The sequence below is a fragment of the Heterodontus francisci genome, chromosome 33, assembly GCF_036365525.1.
Source record: "Heterodontus francisci isolate sHetFra1 chromosome 33, sHetFra1.hap1, whole genome shotgun sequence".
NCBI classification, from domain to species: Eukaryota; Metazoa; Chordata; class Chondrichthyes; order Heterodontiformes; family Heterodontidae; genus Heterodontus; species Heterodontus francisci.
The window spans coordinates 29,937,629-29,957,057 of record NC_090403.1 but is presented as its reverse complement, the minus strand read 5'-3'; the positions used below and the strand labels follow the sequence as shown (position 1 = coordinate 29,957,057).

The following is a 19,429-nucleotide window of genomic DNA, read 5'->3' as shown; positions in this document are numbered from 1 at the left end:
CCTGCTGTCAGCCTTCACTGTGACATGGGAGCAGCTTATGTAGCTCTACTGTAGACAGAGACAAGACAGCAACACCAACAGCACCTGCCCCAGCTGCCTTCTGCTCAGCCATATGTTGCTCCACAGGACAGTGGGGGTGGACAGAGAGATCCAGCTCGAAGGAGGCGAGACCCCCAATACAAGGTTGACAGGCAGAGGATCAGCTCTCTTGACATTTCTCAGTGCCAGTGCCTTAGGAGGCTCAGGCTCTGATGGCAGGTTGTCGCTGGCATCTGCAGCCTCCTGGAACAAGACCTCCTTCCCAGTGGAGCAGGTGGGCACGCATTGTCAATGGCCGACAAGGTAGCTATCATTGGAGGGTCACACAGCCCCACACCACACCACTCCCCACCCTGGGTTCTCTGCCTCTCCCTAGAGTTTTACGTTCTCTTCTCCTGCAAGGAGAGAGAAAGCAGAGCACTGTGAGTGTGAGAAAGCAGAGCACTGTGAGTGTGAGAAATGGAGTGTGGTCAGAGGAGTTCTGTGCAGGAGATTGCTGGGCATGTCAAGAGTGTGGGGCTTGGCACTTGCAAGTGTTATGCCACACACCTCTCCTGCCCTCCTGAGATTCCTGGAAGTACTGCTGCTCACTTCCTCAGCCACTTCCATCCACACCTGCTTGCTTTGAGAGGCTGGCCTCTTCCTCCCATCCTTGGGAAACATCACCTCACTTTATTCCCTCAGCAGCACCTTCAGGTAAGAGTCAGAGACCTGGGGGGTGGTGGCAGGGGCAGCCTTCCCAGGTCTCCTTTCTATTCCTGTACTTGTTGAAGCCTCAGGAATCAATGCACAGTTCAGCCATTCTGGTCCCTTTAATTGGAATTCCTTCCTTTGGGGGATGAGACAGGTCATTGTGCCTGCCAGCTGTCATTGGTCAGGAAACCGGGAAGCAGGATGCTGATGCCGTGGTTGAGTTAGAAAGCCAAGGTAAAGCCCGTTTCAATTACAGACGTGTTCCTGACCCACTACCAGCCTCTCCGCTACACGTGGATGTGTTTGGAGAAAATTCCACCCAGTGAAGCAGGTGTTTCTTGATTGGTTAATATGCAAACGACTTTCTCCACTTAATTTGATACCTTCTGTGATTGGTTAGCAAAATTCACATATTCTAAACAATAAAAATCAAATTTTTCAAAAAAGTTGCAAGCATGTTAGTTAAAAATTAAATTTTTTATAAAATGAAATTAATCATTAACGACCTGTTTTTAGCCCCTACTTTTAAGAATGCTTTACTTTGTTCGATATTGAATGAAGATCCCAGCCAGAATGGATTGGGTTTCACCCTTTAACTGATTGGAAGTGAGCAAGCTTACTTACTACGACCCCAGATGTAATTGCACTGCCTGTCTCTGGTTTGGCATTTTCCACCATAACAGCGACCCTGAAAACAGAAATACAAAGCTCTAATGCAATGCAATAAAGCAAATATGTAGAATAGCTACAGGTACTGAAGCAAGAAACTGTAGCAGGAAGTACAGTAAATATAAAACACCCGCCACTCTCCCCCCTCCCCCCCCCAACCAGTGATCAAAACAACGTAAAGATCTCCAATCTTCATCTCTGTTTACAGTCCTGTGGAGACCTGCTATTTCAGCTTTCCTTTCTTGGCAGGAAGCCTCTCTGTTGGTGCTACCTACAGGAGTTGCAGTAAGTGATCCCAAATGGAATCTTAGAGGTGAGCATTCGGATCAGTCTGTATGACAATCAGGAGTGCTCCAATTCTGTGAAAACTCAGTGCCAGATGGAGACACAGCAGTAACCTGATGTGTTTTCTGGCTCAGGCATTTTCTAGTTGGCACCACTTACAACCAATAAGCATGTCAAATGATGATGATGTCAAATGAATGTTGCATGACTGCCTAAACATCATTTGGATCAAACTGCATCTGAATGTATTTATTTTAAATCAGCCTCCAGGATCCAAAGCTAGCATGAATGGGAACTAATTAAAAGGTACTGGCTAGTATTATTCTGTTATAGTCATACAGCACCTACCATTTAATGATACCCATTTCTCCTAAAATGTTGTCTTGTTTCAAATAGGATTTAATTATTTTTTTGCTGTAAGCATTACAAATAATGTTTGACGGCCTTGGTCGAAGTCACATTAGTCAGTTAAGCAGCTGAAACCCAGCTCCCCTCAACATGGGTCATAGGTAAATGCTCTTTGTGGAGTGCTATCATACAGGCCAAAAGATCCCTGGCTTAATACCTGATCTCAGCTGGAGTGGCAATAGACTTCAGCACCCTGAGCTAGGCAAGGAGGGGAAGAAAATATCAATTATGTTTTCTGCTCCTAATCAATGTCCAGTGTATTCTACTGAAAAATGTATTGAGAACACATCAGGCTCACGTATAATGGCTCCTAGAATCAAAAGGCCTGTCGCTACTTACTAGTTAGGTCCACACATAAAGAATGTCCCCTTGTGTGTGGTATATACGGTGACTGGCACTGATGGAATTGTGCTGAGCAAGGATCCAATGCCCTCAGGAGGGGGGAAGGAAAGGCGTGGGCAGAAAATGAGTGGGAAAAAATATGACTAAGGACCCAAACTACATCTTCAAGTAAACATGTTTTTTTTCAAGACAAATACATTTTGGGACAGAAACTTAAACATGAAGAAGTCATTTGAGAGAGTTATAGGAAGACCGCTGTTGCCCATAGAATCATAACCTCAACAGGATTGAGTGAATGGCTTCAGAAAAAGAAAATTGGACCCCCCCAACACCCACCCCCACCCACCCCAACCGAGAAACAAGGAGCTCAGACTGTGGTCTGACTGTGTTGTATAGACAATGTACATTACCTGTTTATTATCACAATAGTAGCCATCCAGTTTATGAACATTCCAAGGGCACTAGAGAGAAATAAAGCATGAAATCAATGGTTTATATTGCTATCGAGATATCAGAGTCTTTGTGAGCTTGTTTGGATTCCTTCTCCCACTCTGAGCAGAAGAATGAACAGGTATCAATTCAGTAGATGCAAGGTGCAACTACTCTAGACAGTAATATTCTTATCACATTGGCAGATTAGAAAGGTTCTTTAATCTCCCGTTTACATATTTGCATGCATATCATTCTCATGATTTTTTTCACATTTTCTCCATCTAGCTGTGTCCAGACTTATTAAATTACTCAATATATAGGTCACAAAAATACTGTAGAGCATTTCGATGTAAGTTTAAGTTTCTTAGATAGTGCTTATGAACCTGAGGAAGTTATAAGGAAAGACTTACAAAGCTAAACTTGTTTTCACTGGAGAAAAGATGGAGGTGTGGGCACGAAATCTCTAAAATATCCAGATGCATAGATGATGAATATGTAAGCAGGCTAAAGAATTAAAGGCCTCAAGTGAAATTATTTTTCTCTCCCTCCAAAGGGCAGTGTATATGTAGGGCCGCAAACGTAGCTATCCCAGATAAATACTCGGTTGGGAGGTTATGAGGGTACGTATAGGCTGATGGCCTGCACAGTCCCCCAATATGAAAGTCAAATCCTCGTCTTCAAATCTCTCATGACTTTACCCCATCCTATCTCTACAATCTCTTCCAGTCTTGTAGCCCTCCCATACCATTTGGTCCTGTGACTCTGGCATTTTGTGTACTTCCCACTCCCAACATCCCAACATTGAGTCCTGAAGAAGGGTCACTGACCTGAAACATTAACTCTGTTTCTCGCCCCACAGATGCTGCCAGAACTGCTGGGTATTTCCAGTATTTCTTGTTTTTAATTTAGATTTCCAGCATCTGCAGTATTTTGCTTTTATTTATCCCAACATTGACGACAGCTGCCTTCGCTCTAATTTCTTCCTTTCCGAAGAAGCCCTAGGCTTCCCTATTCCCTCTCTCACCTTTAAAAACCATCTCAGAACCTATCTTTTCAATCAAGCTTTCAGTTGCTTCTCCCAAATCTCCCACTACGTCTCGTTGCATTCCTTTGTTTTTATGTTGCCCCTGCTCTGTGATGTGTTTGGCATGTTTTCTCTGTTAAAAGCACGGTATCATTGCAAGTTGCAGTTGCTATGATTATCAAGCAGTCGCCATTTGTGGGATGCAGTAGGCTAGGGCTGAATAGTGGAAGTTGCTTCGTAACTTTTACAGACCAGAGAATACTTGTACAAAACCTTCCCTCGGGAGATTAAATAGGCAGAGGCACAGCAGTGCAGATGGTACATGTGATAGGATGCTTTGGCCTCTTGTCTTTTCATGTCAAAATCTAGGTAACAGGCCTGAAATCAAACCCACAATACTTGTTTTCCCTGATCTCCAACACTTCTCACAGTGTTATATTCACAGCGTCTAACAGAGAAAGGAATGCATGCAAATATCCATTATAATTACCACTGTCTGTCACAAGTATGTGTTAAAGTTGCAGAGCTGACACCACAAACCAATTTAAATGGATGGTATTTTCCTGAAAAGGTAACTTAGTAAATCTTTTTCTGTTTTCTTACAACATGACAACATAAACCACATCAAATGGCATCACTTGCACATGACACTGCTGTGACAAACAAATGAGAAACTCTCCTACCTGGCTGGAGTCCCCTGTGCAGGTCTCTGCGATATCACAATCATTCACTGCCTGCCTGCAAATCACACCCCGTGGCTCATACTGGAAAAAAGACAGAGTGGAGACTTCATTTCATGCAGAGAAATCAAGCAATATCAGGCTTTGGGCCCCCATTTGTGGACAAACTGTTGTTAATGCTAATGAGACCTTGATCTCAAATTCTGCTATCAGTGTAGCCTGAAAAAGAATAAAGTCTGGGGCCCATTGATAGCTACTGACTGGGGAGCCAAATGATGTGGAGTCTGTCTGATGGAATTATATCACATGTAATGGGTCTTACTTTATTATACAGAGGACGTAACCAGAGAATATAAATTTTGGATTTTTTGAATGGCTAACCACTGAAACTCGGGAACAATATGGTGAAAGAGTGGTAATGTGCTTCATTACCTCAGGATGTTGAGATGCTGGCCATTTAATTAGGACAGAAATCCTTGAATTATGATAGGAAGAGCATATTGTGTATCATGTAGTCTTTCCACCCTCACCCCACTGCCCCCAGAATTGTGTGACTCAATTCTGTCCTTTTCAAAGAACACTCATTTGTTTACTGTGGTATCAAGCACAATAGTCCTCAGCCACTTCACTCTGCAATCTTCTTCAAAGCATTAGTGTGTGTGTTTGTTTCATTAGCTGCAGGGAAACATTTCTGGGAAAGAGGCACTTGCTTTACTGAATATAAATATATTCAAGGGCTCTATGACAATACCTTTTGATAAAACTCCTGATGCCCCGCAGGTGTGCAGTGCACTTGTATTGGAACTGATGGTGAGCTGCTGTTATCTACTTCAGTGAAGTACCAACCAGGACCTAAATTTAACAGACTTTAAACTCCTGCTAAAAGAGGGCAGCTTGAGTTATAGAAGGTAGGTGCTGTTTCCCGGAGCTCGCTTGATTGCTTTTGGAGCCCCCACCAGTGCCAGTTTTTTCCTCTTTTGCCCTTCCCAGGAGATTGCATGACTTGGTGGGGAGGCATAGGTTGATGGTGCGTGTGAGCTGCACCATGTCTGAACGGGGCAGGCTTGATGGACAAGATGGTTTTCTCCTGTCCTCCTTTGCATGTACTGTAAACCTAAATCCCAGCTCAAACCTTATCCATGAAACCAAATACTGATAGTGAAACAATGAAAATTCCTGAAATTCTCAGCAGCAGAACTCAAGCTGGTGAAGAAAGGAAAGGTGCAGTCAGTGTGGTAATTTTTGAAGACTGGATCAGAAAAAATAATGACAGTGCAGTCAAGGTATGACTGGGATACAGACTCTGCTCATTCTCTGCCTAGGATTAAACAAGCTTTAACAGCATGCTTTACATGGTGTATGTTACTTGACAAGCCCTGGACATGTGTTATAATTCATATCCCCTTCTGGTTTGGGATAGATACATTTACCAAACATTTCCTGACCTACAGTTTATGTTATGCTAACATTCTAAAATAATTTTGCACAGTGCCTTTGCATGGCTGTGCGAAAAGAGCTGGGGAATGTGCCTAATCAAAGCTCTTTCAAAGAACCAGCACAGGCATGACTCAAAACCCAGACCAGTATGTCCTCTTCTGAATGAGCATCATTTTTACCAAAATAGTCTATGCTTAAAGTTGACTCTAACCATGGAATTATTTTGTACTGAAGCACAGTTTAATGCTAAAAACTAATATTTATGGAGAACTTGGATCAGCATGTCCAAATGTATTAAACATGATTATTCACAGTTATCAAGAACAGACCGTCACCCTGTTTATCCAGACTGTGTTCCAAGCATAGAATCATGGGTAAAAGACTAAAACATTGTCAGTAGGTCTCGTAAATAATTGCCCGTTAGACTGAATTTTACTAGCAAAGTAGCCAGCTTACCTGACAACCTCGACAGCATAGTCCATTACTACACATCGCATTGTGGGTAAGAGTACACTTCTTACAGCAATTACCACCAGATTTGCTGCATTCCTGCATGAAATAAAATAGACTAATCACAAATGCATATAATGGCCCTGATTTAACAGAAGCACTTTCTCAACTACATACTTAACCAAAATCAGACTTAATGCAGATTTATTGTAACTTAGTTTCTTAAAGATGGGTGGCACGCTTGACTTGATAAGTCTGATTCAGCTGGGTGGTAATTGGCGCAGGTGACAATTACAGGTGAGCTCTGTTGAAATCATATAACATACCAATGAATCAGGTCAATTAAGGCCTATAAGCTGTGCATAGATGGTGTATTTGACACAAAGAACAGCTTTATGTCCATAGACTACAGAGGGCTGGTTCTTGGACTGGGTGTTCCCAGTGCAGAGCAGGGCCTGCTGCATCTGACTATTGTCTACTTAAATTAGTGCATGGAAAATCAGTGTGTGGTGCTGTGATAATCAAGTCTGCACTCCCCGTACAACTGCGCCTCGCTGGGGGGCATGGCTGGGAAATCAGGCTGCAGTAGTGCACCCTCAAACCCTTCAGATTGCAATGATTAAAACTCATTTGTTTTGTGACATTCGCTATGATGTGGGTGATGGTCAGTCTAACTGTAATAATAAGTTCTTCCCTGGCTGACAACTGGATTCCCAGTCGCAACATCATAAGGGACTCTCAGAGAATAATGCCATCCAGTGAGAATATATTGAGTGTGGGGAATCTGGCCACGTGTAAGCACTCTAGTGTCTCTGGATTAAAGGGGCTTTCCTCTCAACTTCACATTTACAAAATTGGTGATGAAGTAGTGGATGGGAATAGTGCAATCATCTTCCATCCAGTTTTATTTTTTCCATTTTGTCTACATTCTTCAATAACTTGTTTAGTATAGAAATTGCAAACTGCCCCATTACTCTAGATAGTACAAGTAGTGCTGTGCTTGTTGTTAAATCCGTATAAAATCCTATTTGGCACTTTGTTTTCCAACCAACAGTTGCTTAATAAGGTTGGCAGCATTGGAATCATAGAATGATTACAGCACAGAAGGAGGCCATACGGCCCTTCGTGCCCATGCTGGCTCACTGCAAGAGCAACTCAGCTAGTGCCAAGCCTTTCCCTGTAGCCCTGCAAATTTTTTCTCTTCACATAATTTTTCAAACCACGATTGAATCTGCCTCCACCACACTCACAGGCATTGCATTCCAGATTCTAACCAGTCTCTGTGTAAAAAAAAATGTGGTGCCCAGAACTGGACACAATAGTCCAGCTGAGACAAGCCAGTGTTTTATAAAGGTTCACCATAACTTGCTTGCTTTTGTACTCCATGCCTCTAATTATAAAGCCCAGGATCCTGTATGCCTTATTTAACACTTTCTCAACCTGCCCTGCCAGCTTCAACATATACCCCCAGGTCCCTCTGCTTCTGCACCCCTTTTAGAATTGTACCCTTTATTTTAAATTGCCTCTCCTTGTTCTTCCTACCAAAATGTATCACTTTGCACTTCTCTGCATTAAATTTCATCTGCCACATGTCCACCAGCCTGGCCATGTCCTCTTGAAGATGTTCACTATCCTCCTCAAAGTTCACAATACTTCAAATTTTGTATCAGCAAATTTTGAAATTGTGTCCTGCACACCAAAGTCTAGCTCATTAATATAGATCAAGAGGTAGTCATCCTAACACCAACCCCTGGGCAACCCCACAGTATAGCGTCCTCCAGTCCAAAAAACAACAGTTCACCACTACTCTCTGTTTCCTGTCATTCAGCCAACTCCTTACCCATGCTACCATTGTCTCTTTTATTCCATGGGATTTGACTCTGCAGATAAGCCTGTTATGTGGCACTTTATCAAATGCCTTTTAGAAGTCCACGTACACCACATCAACCACATTACCCTCATTAACGCTCTCTGTTATCTTATCAGAAACTCAATCAAGTCAGTTAAGCACGGTTTGCCTTTAAAAAATCAATGCTGGCTTTTCTTAATTAATCCACATTTGTCCAAGTGACTGTTAATTTTGTATCTCAACTACCTTCACTTTCACTATGACTTTGAGGTACTCATTTAGAATCTTAGCTATGCCCTCTGCCTCCATGCATAAACCCCCTTTTTGGTCCCGAATCAGTCCCACCCCTCCTTTTACTATTTATATGCACAGAGAAGACTTTTGGATTCTCTTTTATGTTAGCTGCCAGTCTCTTCTCATACTCTCTCTTTACTTCTCTTATTTTTTTTACTTCCCCTATAAACTTTCTATATTTAGCCTTGTTCTGACTTGTATTATCAACCTGACATCTGTCATACGTATCTTTTTTCTGCTTCATCTTACTCTTCATCGCTTTTGTCATCCAAGGAACTGTTTGTTTGTCCCACTTTCTCCCCTCTCGGGAATGCACCTCAACATATCTCAACTATCTCCTCTTTAAAAGCAGCCCATTGTACTGTTACAGTTTTGCCTAGATGTTTTGATAACCATGAGGGACAAAACACATTTCATGCAATGTGACTGCAAACTCCCTTTGGTTGAACTTGGACTGGAATCTCACACATTGCATTTTGCACAGAATAAATCTACTCACAGCTGCGGTACCACAGTCACACTCTTCTCCCATTTCCACATATCCGTTTCCACATTCTTGCGGGCCAACCAGCTGTGGGAATTGTTGAAAGGCTCATTTTTAGACTTAACTTGTAACTAATGGAAATTATCATCAAGTTTCATTACAGAATCACAGAATTGTTACAGCTCAGAAGGAGGCCATTCAGCCCATCGTGTCCGCACCAGCTCTCCAAATGAGCGATTTACCTAATGCCATTCTCCTGCCTTCTCCCTGTAACTCTGCACATTCTTCCTTTTCAGATAACAAACTAATTCCCTCTTGAATGCCTTAATTGAATCTGCCTCACAGGATCTGCAAATGATTCTCTCTCTTTAGTTTTTATACCCAGAGCCAATGTACTTCTAAAAATCATCTGTTAAATAAAACATGTTCTAGCTTGTTGTACTGTGTAAAACTGTTGACCCAGAAATTATTTGAGCTGGTTTGGACAAAAAACGTGGGGAGGGGGTAGCGATTAGCCTACCCATTGCTCTTCCTCTATTGATAAGCATGAGCCTCATCAAGACCTCAGAAAGATTGGTGAACGCAATTACTATTGATAAAATATAATGTTAAAATACCAAAGCTGAATTTCATGTCAGGTCGAACACCCACATAGTTGGCATCAGTTGAATTGTTCTAAGATCAGATTCAGATCATTCCCCATTGACCCCACTCATTGCCCTGCACCCAACCGACTAAAGATGGCAAAAAAACTGCTGGCCTATTTTGCTGAGAACATTCATCTAACCCTATACTCATCTGCCACCATTTTAGCTTCTAAAACTACTCTCCTCTCCAACAAGTGCAAGGAGCTCATGGACCTCTTTGCCACCAAGACCGAGACAATTTGATCAGCTGCCTCTGCCACTTCCCTCCTTTCCCCTAGCCCACTGGGCCAAACTTCCTCTATGGTTACACCCCGCCCTTAGCTTGCATCTTTCTCTAATATCTCTCCTATCTCCCATCATGCGCTCTCTGAGCTCACCTTGTCTACGAGGCCCACCTCCTGCTCCCTTGACCCCATTTCCGCTAAAATGCTGACCACTCAACCAATATTCTCTCCAACTTCTGTTTGCTGTGCACTGCTGGTTTGTTGCACTGAGCAGTCCCTTTAAGTTTGATGTGTGGCTGCACATGCGTGCATCCTAAAGGGAACATTGCTTGTGCAAGGCCTGTTTGTTCCCTGCGTGGCACATTCCTGACTGTTGCACGGCTGCGCATCCGTGCAGCTTAGAGGCTACGTTGCACCTAACTTCCCTTATCTAGTTACCACGTTAGCTAATATTGTTAATGGTTCCATCTCTTCAGGTAATGTCTCCCCTCTCATTCAAATCTGCCTTCATTGTCTCTCTCCTCAAAAAACAACTATTGACACCTCTGTCCTTGCAAACTACCACCCCATCTCCAATCTCCCATTCCTCTCCAAAGTCCTTGAATGTGTTGTCGCCTGCCAAATCCGTGCCCATCCTTCCCGGAACGCCAAGTTCGAATCCCTCCTATCAGGTTTCTGCCCGCCACAGTACTGAAACGGATCTTAACGTCACAATTGCCATACTATGACAAAGTAAACTAACCCTTCTCCTCCTATCTACAGCTTTTGACACAGTTGGCCACACCATCCTCCTCCAGCGCCTCTCCACTGTCATCCAGCTGGCTGGAACTGCACCCAACTGGTTCCATTCTTAGAGAATCATCTGCAACAGCTTCTCCTCCTGTTCCCACATCGTTCCCTCTGATATTCTCCAATGATTTTCCCTTGAACCCCTCCTATTTCTCCTCTACATGCTGCCCCTTAGCAGCATCATTTGAGAACACTGTGCCAGTTTCCACATGTACCCTGGCGACATCCAGCTCTACCTCACCACCACCTCTCTCAGCCCCTCCACTGTGTCTAAACTGTCAGACTACTTGCCCAATATCCATTACTGGAAGAACAGAAATTTCCTTCAACTAAATATTGGGAAGACCGAAGCCATTGTCTCCAGCCCCCACCACAAACTCCATTCTCTCGACACCATCTCTCTAACTGACAACTGGGAGGCTGAAACAGACTGTTCACAATCTTGGTGTCCTCTGTGACCCCAAGATGAGCTTCTGCGCCATCTCTAAGACTACCTATTTCTGCCTCCATTAACAGCACCCAACTCTTCTCCTGCCTCAGTTCATCTGCTGCTGAAACCTTCACCAATGCCATTGTTACCTCCAAAGGTTCAACACACTCCTGGATGGCCTCCCACGTTCTGTCCTCTGTAAACCTGAGGTCATCCAAAGCTACTGCCCCTGTCCTAACTTGCACCAAGTCCCGTTCCCCCATCATCCCTGTGCTTGCTGACCTACATTGCAATGCCTCAATTTTAAAACTCTCATTCTTGCTTTCAAATCCCTCCATGGCTTCATTCCTCCTTATCTCTGTAATCTCCTCTGGCCCCACAACTCTCTGAGATATCTGCGCTCCTCTAATTACGCCCTCTTGAGCTACCCTGATTTTAATCGCACCACTATAGGTGGCTGTGCCTTCAGCTGTCAAGGCCCTAAGCTTTGGAATTCCCTTCCTAACCCTCTCTGCCTCTCTACCACTCGTTCCTCCTTTAAGAGGCTCCTTCAAACCTATATTTTTGACCAATTCTTTTGGTCATCTGCCCTAATATCTCTATATGGTTCGGTGTCAACTTTTGCTCTGTAACGCTCCTGTGAAGCGCCTTGGGATGTTTTATTATGTTAAAGGCTCTGTATTGTTGTTGTTAGCCTATTACAGCACTGTAATTGTATAAGCACGAAAAGATTGGGTGGTATATTTCTCATTTGGCTTGATGAACTCTGATTAGCTCAGACAGGACTCCCCACTGTGCCAAGTGCTGAGGGTCCCAAATGAAATCACATCTGACCAGCCCATTTCTAGATCCCAATGGACATGAGCCATCACCGGGGAATTGGCCAAAATTTGTTACAAATTGCGCAATTGCAGTCAGAAAAGCCGTAATGATGCCTGGGGTTCGAAAGAGCCATTTCACAATCTTCCAGCAGCAGATGAAATTATAAGATGTTATGGCTAATCTAAAGGAAAGTCAGAAAGAAATAATTTGCATTTATACAACACATTATCATATCCTCACGGTATCCCAAAGTCCTTACAATGCACAGATTCCTTTTTGAACTGTAGTCGCTATTATCTAAGTGAACACTACAGCCAATTTGCACACAGCAAGGTCTCGTAAACAGAGATAAACAAAGGAGACCCTAAACTGAATCCAACTTGATATGGTGGCGACACAGTGGCACAGTGGTTAGCACCGCAGCCTCACAGCTCCAGCGACCCGGGTTCAATTCTGGGTACTGCCTGTGTGAAGTTTGCAAGTTCTCCCTGTGTCTGCGTGGGTTTCCTCTGGGTGCTCCGGTTTCCTCCCACATGCCAAAAAAACTTGCAGGTTGATAGGTAAATTGGTCATTATAAATTGTCCCTAGTATAGGTAGGTGGTAGGGAAATATAGTGACAGGTGGGGATGTGGTAGGAATATGGGATTAGAGTAGGATTAGTATAAATGGGTGGTTGATGGTCGGCACAGACTCAGTGGGCCGAAGGGCCTGTTTCAGTGCTGTATCTCTAACTAACTAACTATAACTGGCTGCAGGTGATTGAGGTGCTCACAGAATCAAGAGACTAAAACGTTTGTATTTTTTCGAATACAAAATATTCCCACCCCTCAAAAAAGTTGCAAGTCACATGGCCACTCATAAAGCATGTTCAAAGTTTATCTAAGGGCTTACCTTGAGGGGCTTATTGAAAAGACAGCTGCCCCCACCAGCCTGTAGAAACTGTTTATATTCATTAATGCTGCATCTTGAAAATTTTTTTGGGTGATAGTATCTAGTGGAACAAACAGAAACATGGATGACCAAAGAACTGGACCACAAAGATTATTTTCAAAATCTGCCATTTTATTCAGTTTTGCAATGTCTTGTCAAAGACTGAAGTGTGCAGTAATTTTGAACATTTTGGGGAATGTCTGGCATCATTGAGGTATTGTTCTAGGCATTTATTCATCTTAAAGCTTGGCCTGATCTTTTCTTCCTTTACCTACTTTTCTGCCCTTTCTTACTCTCCTCCTGAAGACACTCACAATACAGTACACTTTGCAAGGCACTGGTAGTCATCTGGCACTTCAACTAAGTGGTCACACTAAGGGCTGAATTTGACTGGGCTCCCGACGTCGGGCTCCGCGGCAGGGAGGCGGCTGCTCTGGCAGAGGCCCACCATGGAGTCTGACGCCGGGAGGGCCGGGCCCGATCTTCCCAGTGGCAGCGAGGCTCTGAGGGGCCGCTCAACGACGGGACCTGCATTTAAATATGTATATTAAAATGAATGCATTAACATGCACTTACCTGGGATCTTACCGGCCTGCCACGATCTTCAGTGCAGCAGCCGGCACTCCCGCGCCTTCACTTCCCTGTCTGGGAAAAGCAGGCACGACACTGGTGGGGAAGGGGAGGAATTAACCTTTTTAGTGTGGGGGGGGAATGGAGTCAAATAATCGTCATGGGTGTAGGGGATGGTGGGAAGGAGTGAACTGTGAACTTTGTATAGTCAGGGGGGCAAGGTCATATTGCAAAGTTAAGTGTTTTGGTCCGGGGGGGGGGGGGGGGGGGGGGTGGGTGGAGGGCAAATACTTAATGTTATTGGTATTGGGGGGTGGGAAAGGGGTGATAGAATCTTAATTGCAATAGTGGTGGGGGGTGCTTCAGACAGCCCATCCCCTCCACGTGATGAGGGGGGGCATTCTAACCTGGGTATTTAAATTTTATTGCCATTCAGCAAATCCTGCTGGAAAATTAATTTGTGAATATTGGAATATTTATATTATTTATTCATATATTTATTCAAAACAAGTCACTTTAAGATTTGTAGTAGCACTTTGTGCCTATTAGACAAGGAGCTCTAACAGCTGTAGTTAACATCCACCAGAGGGATGGACTTGCTGGGGATAATAAAGGTCAGCTGCACCCTTCAAGTTCTCTTCCTCCACTTCCTTCCAGGCATGTTACCTATGGCAGATGTGCCCTGCAGTGGCAAGCAGGGGCATACACCTCACTACCACCTCAAGTTGCACCAGCTACATCAAACAGAGGTAGAAGATCAGCATCGCTCTATCACTTAATCAAAGGCTCCAATGGGCTTTCTGCCTGCCCATATATTATGCCAGCCATTTTTGTTACCTAAACAACCTTTGCAAAGACTGATACATATATGTTAAATGAGCCTTTGTAAAGGCTATTTCTATTACCATATGCGTCCATTTATCTTTAACTGGCTGCATCTTATTAAATCTCCCCATCTTCCATAGCATAAACAGCCCTAAAGGGCCAGAAACACGTCCACATTTATGTAGACAAAGATAAACTTGCATAATCAGGCAAGTCAATATTTTAAAATTCAAATGGTGCTACTAGTGCATGACCTAAATAGTGCCTGATTGGAGAACATCTTGGCAAATATATCCCAGTGTATCAATGCAGGAAAACTATCCATTTCCTCATAGTGCTTTTGGTTTCTTTGTTAAAACCTGGAATCTACATTTTATCATAACAGCCCTTGATTACACAAGGCTAATAACGACTATTAGTGATTTTAACGGACCTGACATTCTTCCCAATTCTACGTTAACAGTTGCTTTAACCTGTTTAATAACTATTAAAATAACAGACACAGGATGGTCATACGATCATCTTAAGCATTCAGTCACAAATATCGCCAAGAGTCTATAGTTAGTGAACTGGCATTAAAGGCAACCCAAAAGACATTGCATTTCCTCTTCTTATTGAACTCTGAAAGTTTTCTGATGCCATTAAACGAAATATAGAAACGCTAGTTATTTTTTTCTATCATACTGCGTAATCTTTTCAAACAATACACCACTATCTAGGATAATAGATGTTTTTACCTTAAAGCTTTGTACCAACACAAGGCAGATGCACTTTTCAGGTTTTGTGAGCTGAATAATGGGTTATATTATGCCACTTAATTATAATTCAGGAAATGCATCTTACAAGGTAGGACCCATAGTGACATATCAAAGCAGAGCCAAATTTAGCACATCCATGATCTATAGCAACCTACACTTAGAAAATGGTAGGCACTTACATAAAACAGGATCTAAAGAATTACTTCAACCACAAGCCAGTACAAGCCATACTTGTGAATAGTACAGTCATCTTCAGGAACTTCATTCATCAAAATCAGTATTCCCTATTTATCGGATACAGCACTTAACAGAAAAGCTACATCACTGCCTCAAATATTTTTCGTAATTACTTGTTTCATCTGAGGGGGTACTGTGCTCTGGTAAATTGTCTTTTGAAATGGCATGCTCAATTAGTAACAGAAAAGAATGCAGTGACACAATTGAAGGTGCAAGGCCGTCACTGCAGAGATATAACTTACAGTGGCATCCTAACATATTAAACTTCAATACGTATCAAGTATCCTCATATAGGGCAGAGATCCCATCATATAGAAGGCAAGTGTCTTTATAGGTAAAACTTGGTTCATGTGATATCATGGACTGGTTTTGATTGCCTGAGGGGGTCGGAGAGTAATTTTCAACAGTACTTTTCCTCTTATTGACTCCAGGTTTTTCTCTGACTTTTTGCTTCTTACAAGAGACTTCATAGTAGAGGTGGTGCGGGTTGTCAAGTGTCTAGTTTGTGATGTTCCAGCCACGAGTATGGGGCAAGTAATTGACAGACCAGTTGGTCTTTTCTTAAGCTCCAATTCTGTATGTTCAAAGGGGAAATATAGTAAAGAGATTGGCAGACGAGGAGGAAACCAGTAGGCTGGTGTCAAGTTAGGTAGGAGGTTAAAAGACATTGATGTCAAGCAGACATTATGCATACAGAAAAGGCAGGCAGCCTGATAGAGTTGGACTGACTAGATGAGCAGGACTAGCCCAGGAGCAGAAATCTCCATATATCAAAGTTGGAATATATGAAAGATTTTGTCAGACTCCATTATAATTCAAAAAAATTAAAATCAAGTCATCAACAACTGTCTGTATTTGTATAGGGCTTGATAATGTTGCCTGCAGTGCTAGGACCACCTTCAGGCACCCGGGACTTGTGGAGGTCTAAGATCTACTTGGTGCTTGATATGCCAAGCATAGGAAAATGCAGACAGGAAGCACCTAGGCTAATAGGTCTCTGTACTCGCTGTGTGCAAGCCTCAATAAGCCCCCAAATTAGGGGCCTTGGTATCGAAGGTGCCTGGAGTCTTTGATCAATGCTCCAGCTCCTGAATGTTCTTTTATCAACACTTTTGTGTTGAAAAGGGTCTGCTCCTGAAATGCCTGTTGGAAATGGGCAGTCAGTTGAGATGGCTATCTCTCTGTTACAAGGCCACCTTTTCAGAGGCTTTCAGAGGCCAATTTTTCAATGAAAACTTAAAGTCTCACTGCAAATAAAAATGATATGGTGGCAGTTCATAGGCAGCCAACAACCTTTCCTTTTTTTTTAACAACCCTTATCTGACTGCTGGAAAGGAGTCTCAAACATACAGATGGAGCAGGAGTGTCAAAAGGAAACTAAAATGAATTGACCTAGATTATCAGCAGAGATAAGCTTATTTGGGTGCAAGTGCTTGCAGGATCTTAGATTCCTGTGTCAGGGCTACACTATCATCCCCATAGTGCCTTTAGTATAAAAAGAACATCCCTAGATACTTCCTTAGGGATTAAGCGCAGGTCAGACATGATGTCAGTAAAGGGCAAGTGGAAGAAAACGTGGGCCAAGATGGTGACAGCGGAGTTCAGGACAAGTTGGAAGATGGAAGTCAAGAGGCAGGTGAAGACGGCACTGTAGAAAATGAGTCTAAAGGTGATGACAGTGTGGACAAAGATTCTGGTGAAATGTGGGGGTGAGTTGGGGCGGAGGTGGGAAATGTTGCAAAGAAGAATAAAGCAGTTTTGTAGATGTATAGTATAGGGGAATGAAGCTTAGTTTTGAATTGAACAAGATGCTAAGGATGTGCACAGTCGGTTTCAGCCTGAGCAAGCATTCAGGATGGGGATTGGGAGCTAGTGGCAAAGAAGTGGAGTTTTCGACAGGGTCACAAAAACTATGTATTTGGTCTAAAATAAAAACAGAAAGTGCTGGAAATACTCAGCAGGTCAGGCAGCATCTGTGGAGAGAAATAGTTAACGTTTCAGGTCTGTGACCTTTCATCAGTTCTGACCGGAAACGTTAACTCTGTGTCTCGCTCCACAGATGCTGCCTGACCTTTGAGTATTTCCAGCACTTTGTTTTATTTCAGATTTCCAGCATCTGCAGTATTTTGCTTTTATTTTAATTAATTTGCTCTTCCTGATGTTCAACTGGTGCAAATACTGGCATATCCACAGCTTAATGTCAAATTGTGCTGTGCTCACTGCCTAAGGTAATTGAGGGGACAAGAGATACAGTGAAGGGGTAGGGCAGGGTGCCATTAGTATACATATGGAAGCTAACCCCACTCCCACAATCCCATGCTGACAAAGGAAGACAACAAAATGCAACATGTAGATGAGGAAGAGAAGGGACCAAAGATGGATCCTCAAAGAATCTGTGAATTGACTATCCAGAGGTGGTAGCAGGTATCATTACTGTTGATGCATCGGTTGGATCAGGATAACTTCTATAGTGCTCCTTGTGAGTGAGAAGATGTTTCACAGTATTTTACATTGAGGAAGACAAATCAATGACTGCTGAGCAGAAGGAGAAAAGGGGGGAAAAAAGAAGAGAAGGGTTGGGTGGTTAATCAAAGACAAGATTGAAGACTGAGTTTCGGAAATCAGATTTTGAAAGCAAGAAGCGAGGGGGCAAGGCTCTGTGAATTGGATTGAGATTTCTAGGCTAATGACTTAATGAGCGAGTCAACAATAGTGAAGCAAAGAGCGTGTGCAGGGTTTCAAGACAGGAGGTGATCAATAAGGTAGGGTGGGTGAAGCCCTGGAGGGATTTGTAAGTAAGCCAAAGGGAGCCAATGGAGTTTCAAGGGGATGATAGTGAAAGGAGTGCAGGTGAGGAAGTGAGCTGGAGCACTGAACAGTAAATGGAAGGTCAAAGCAGCAAGGCTGATTAGGAGAGTGCCAGAGTAGTTGAACAGAATATGATGAAGGTGGTGGGTGGGAAGGGAAATGGTCGTAGCAGGGGAGTGGATGAGGGGGAAGGAAGCCATACTTGAAAAGGAGTAGGACAACAGTAATGCCAACTCATATTGGAAAAGTTTGGACTGCAATATACATAGGCCTGAATTATCCAAACATTGGTAAATTCTCCAACAGGAGTCTATTTTGTGTATAGCTTTCGATCAGTTGAAAGTTTGAATATTCTACACAATCATCGTTTGGACAAATGATTTTCCAGAACAACACAATCTGACAATTTGGAAATTATTAAGAATGGATCCAATCCAAATGCTTTTGTATCATTATGATTTCTGCAGTCTATCGTGACAGGAAAAATTGAGGCCAACTTGGTTCTGTATTTTCTTTGAATCTGCTGATTCTTGCTGGTTCAACATTAACAGGCACTGGGAACCTCAGCTAAGTCACTATTTTTCATGTCAGTTAATCACAATGCCCAAAACAAAGAGTGTCTGCACCAGCAGCAACAATCCTCTGCCCTAAGTGGCCAGCAACACAAAATGCCTTGTGCCATAGGGCTACAATTTGTGGGTAGGCCCAAGGTCCCGCCACCAGGACTGGAAGTGAGTGCTACAACTTCTTACGAGGTGAGCGACCAGGAGGAAGCAATTTTGACCAGGCCAGCTGATTAACTGCCGACGGGTGGGGGTGGGGGATCAGGAACCAGTCAGGATGGCGGGTGGATGCAGCATCAGGTGACGTCGCTAGAGATACTGGCGTCATACATAAAGGGCCGCCAGTGCTCTTTCAATGACCCTGCAGCCCTCATGGTAGCTGCTGCCTGAAGCAAGCCTGATGAGTTGGAAGGCCCTGTTCCCATCAATAGCAGTCCCACTGAAAGCCTGAGAAAAGGAGGTGTCGGAAGGTGTGGCAGAAGGACGATCCTGGCTGACCCCACGGTTCAATGATGTCTTCTTGCAGATTCTCCTCCAGGCTACTCGGAAAAGATGGGAGGTCTTCTTCCCCAGAGACAGCAGGAGGAGACCAGCCCACCTGACCAAGCAAGCCTGGATGGAGATCACAAAGGAGGTCACTTGCTGTGCGGTTATCAGTAGAACCTGGATGTAATGCTGCAAGCGGGTGAATGACGTTTGTTCAGGCAAGGTGAGTATTCCATATCTCGCTTCCCTTAGG

General features: G+C 43.4%; 1 protein-coding gene across 5 annotated transcripts in view; it reads right to left on the bottom strand.

Moving 5' to 3' along the window:
- Positions 1 to 19,429, bottom strand: part of adam11 (ADAM metallopeptidase domain 11) — a 214,786-nt gene that overhangs the window by 49,627 nt on the left and 145,730 nt on the right. For 4 of the 5 annotated variants that reach the window (XR_010969060.1, XM_068013258.1, XM_068013255.1 and 1 more), the window contains exons 15-20: positions 12,891 to 12,990; positions 9,102 to 9,173; positions 6,466 to 6,558; positions 4,576 to 4,656; positions 2,847 to 2,897; positions 1,357 to 1,420 (exon numbers count right to left, since the gene is read on the bottom strand). Coding sequence is in view for 4 of the 5 variants with exons in the window: in XM_068013258.1 (XP_067869359.1) it covers positions 1,357 to 1,420; positions 2,847 to 2,897; positions 4,576 to 4,656; positions 6,466 to 6,558; positions 9,102 to 9,173; positions 12,891 to 12,990 (461 nt within the window). In the remaining variant the exon portion in view is untranslated. The remainder of the gene's footprint in view (positions 1 to 1,356; positions 1,421 to 2,846; positions 2,898 to 4,575; positions 4,657 to 6,465; positions 6,559 to 9,101; positions 9,174 to 12,890; positions 12,991 to 19,429) is intronic. The other variant, XM_068013256.1, reaches the window with a different exon arrangement.